At 42.3% G+C, this 1,237-nt stretch overlaps 3 protein-coding genes across 3 annotated transcripts in view; 2 read left to right on the top strand and 1 right to left on the bottom strand.

The window, feature by feature from the left end:
* The window catches only part of LOC105454407 (sterol O-acyltransferase 1-like), an 18,422-nt gene that overhangs the window by 2,793 nt on the left and 14,392 nt on the right, over positions 1-1,237 (top strand). The window lies entirely within an intron of this gene.
* The window catches only part of LOC105454405 (sterol O-acyltransferase 1-like), a 16,116-nt gene that overhangs the window by 11,204 nt on the left and 3,675 nt on the right, over positions 1-1,237 (top strand). The gene's annotated exons all lie outside the window — the stretch shown is intronic.
* LOC105454406 lies at positions 68-631 on the bottom strand. The gene is made up of 2 exons (XM_011696993.1): positions 475-631; positions 68-377 (listed from the first exon to the last, which is right to left on the bottom strand). Exons 1-2 carry the CDS (start codon positions 516-518, stop codon positions 89-91), a joined length of 333 nt encoding a protein of 110 aa, XP_011695295.1. The 5' UTR covers positions 519-631; the 3' UTR covers positions 68-88.

Below are 1,237 nucleotides of genomic sequence, written 5' to 3'. Positions count from 1 at the left end.
ATTTAAGAAAATTGATCAATCATAGTCGTTTATTCATTTCACACGAGGAGAAATATATATACATATAATTAATATGTATACAATTTTTTTAGTAGTTAAATACTTGACCAAGACTGCCGTGTCTCTTGATAATCGATTGTAATTGGTCAATTTTCTTAAATCTTAAGTCTTTAAGTCTCATTGTAGACGCCGCTTTACTGGCGAGAGACTGCATCATTCGACCAGCCGAACACACAACACCCGAAATGTGCAATCGGTACATCTCAGCCGAAATCGCTATAATACATACCTGACTAAATGTAGGTTTGTTGTGGATACGTGAGCATCGGTCGCCGTGACGGCAGGCGCCGATTTTAAAGTAAAAGGAGCAATTTACTCTGTAAAGAGAAGAAAGGAAAACGTTAGGTTAGGTTAGAATAAAAGTTACACGCCTCTCAGCTTTATTTACAACACGGCGAAACGAGTTTTCCTTACTTGTCCTTCTCGGTACCGAAGATAGATGCTAAATACTCCGCCATGACTCACGTCCTCCCGAATATGAGATTGCTCCGAGATTTGTTATTCACACAATCATCAAAACTTGCCGAACATCACGCACCGATTGACGTTAAAATGGCGGCTGTATTGCCTAATGCCTATTGGTCGATATCATCCATAGACATAGTAGAGAGAAACATGAGAGCAGCCGTCCCGGCCTTAAGCTCGGAGCACATGAAATGCATAAGGCGGAGTTTACATAGAGACGTAGATGTAAGAAATTGGGAAGATATGATTGGATATGGAAAAATAGGAATGGCGAGTAACCTCTTTTGTGATTGGCTGCACGTGGAAAAATATCAAAATTTTCATATTCTACGTCCTACTGTATCCGCCTGCAATTTCGCAGACGGATACAACGATTGTCGCGGAGGAAGGAGACCGGAGGACGTCCGTGGCGGAGCGGGCGCTCGACATAGTCCACCAATGGATGGTGGAAAAGGAGAGGCGCCGGAGCGGAGAATGGGCGGTTCCGGAAGTGGCGGCCGAAGAAGAGGTCGAACCGGAAAGCCCCAGGTTCGAGCCGGTCACGCCGCCATTGCCAACCGTGGAGGAATAAGGCATTAAAGAGCGCCATTATATTTTATATCTTTTATTTGATATTAATTATTTAGTTTATCGTTATTGTTTGATATTAACTCCGTAATCAGGAGTCGGCTGTAAAGTTTTATGTTATTTTATTATTTCTCATTGTTTTAGA

Source organism: Wasmannia auropunctata, unplaced genomic scaffold, assembly GCF_000956235.1.
Source record: "Wasmannia auropunctata unplaced genomic scaffold, wasmannia.A_1.0 LD335985.1, whole genome shotgun sequence".
NCBI lineage: Eukaryota > Metazoa > Arthropoda > Insecta > Hymenoptera > Formicidae > Wasmannia > Wasmannia auropunctata.
The sequence above is the reverse complement of the archived record's forward strand: the minus strand, read 5'-3'. Positions and strand labels throughout refer to the sequence as shown.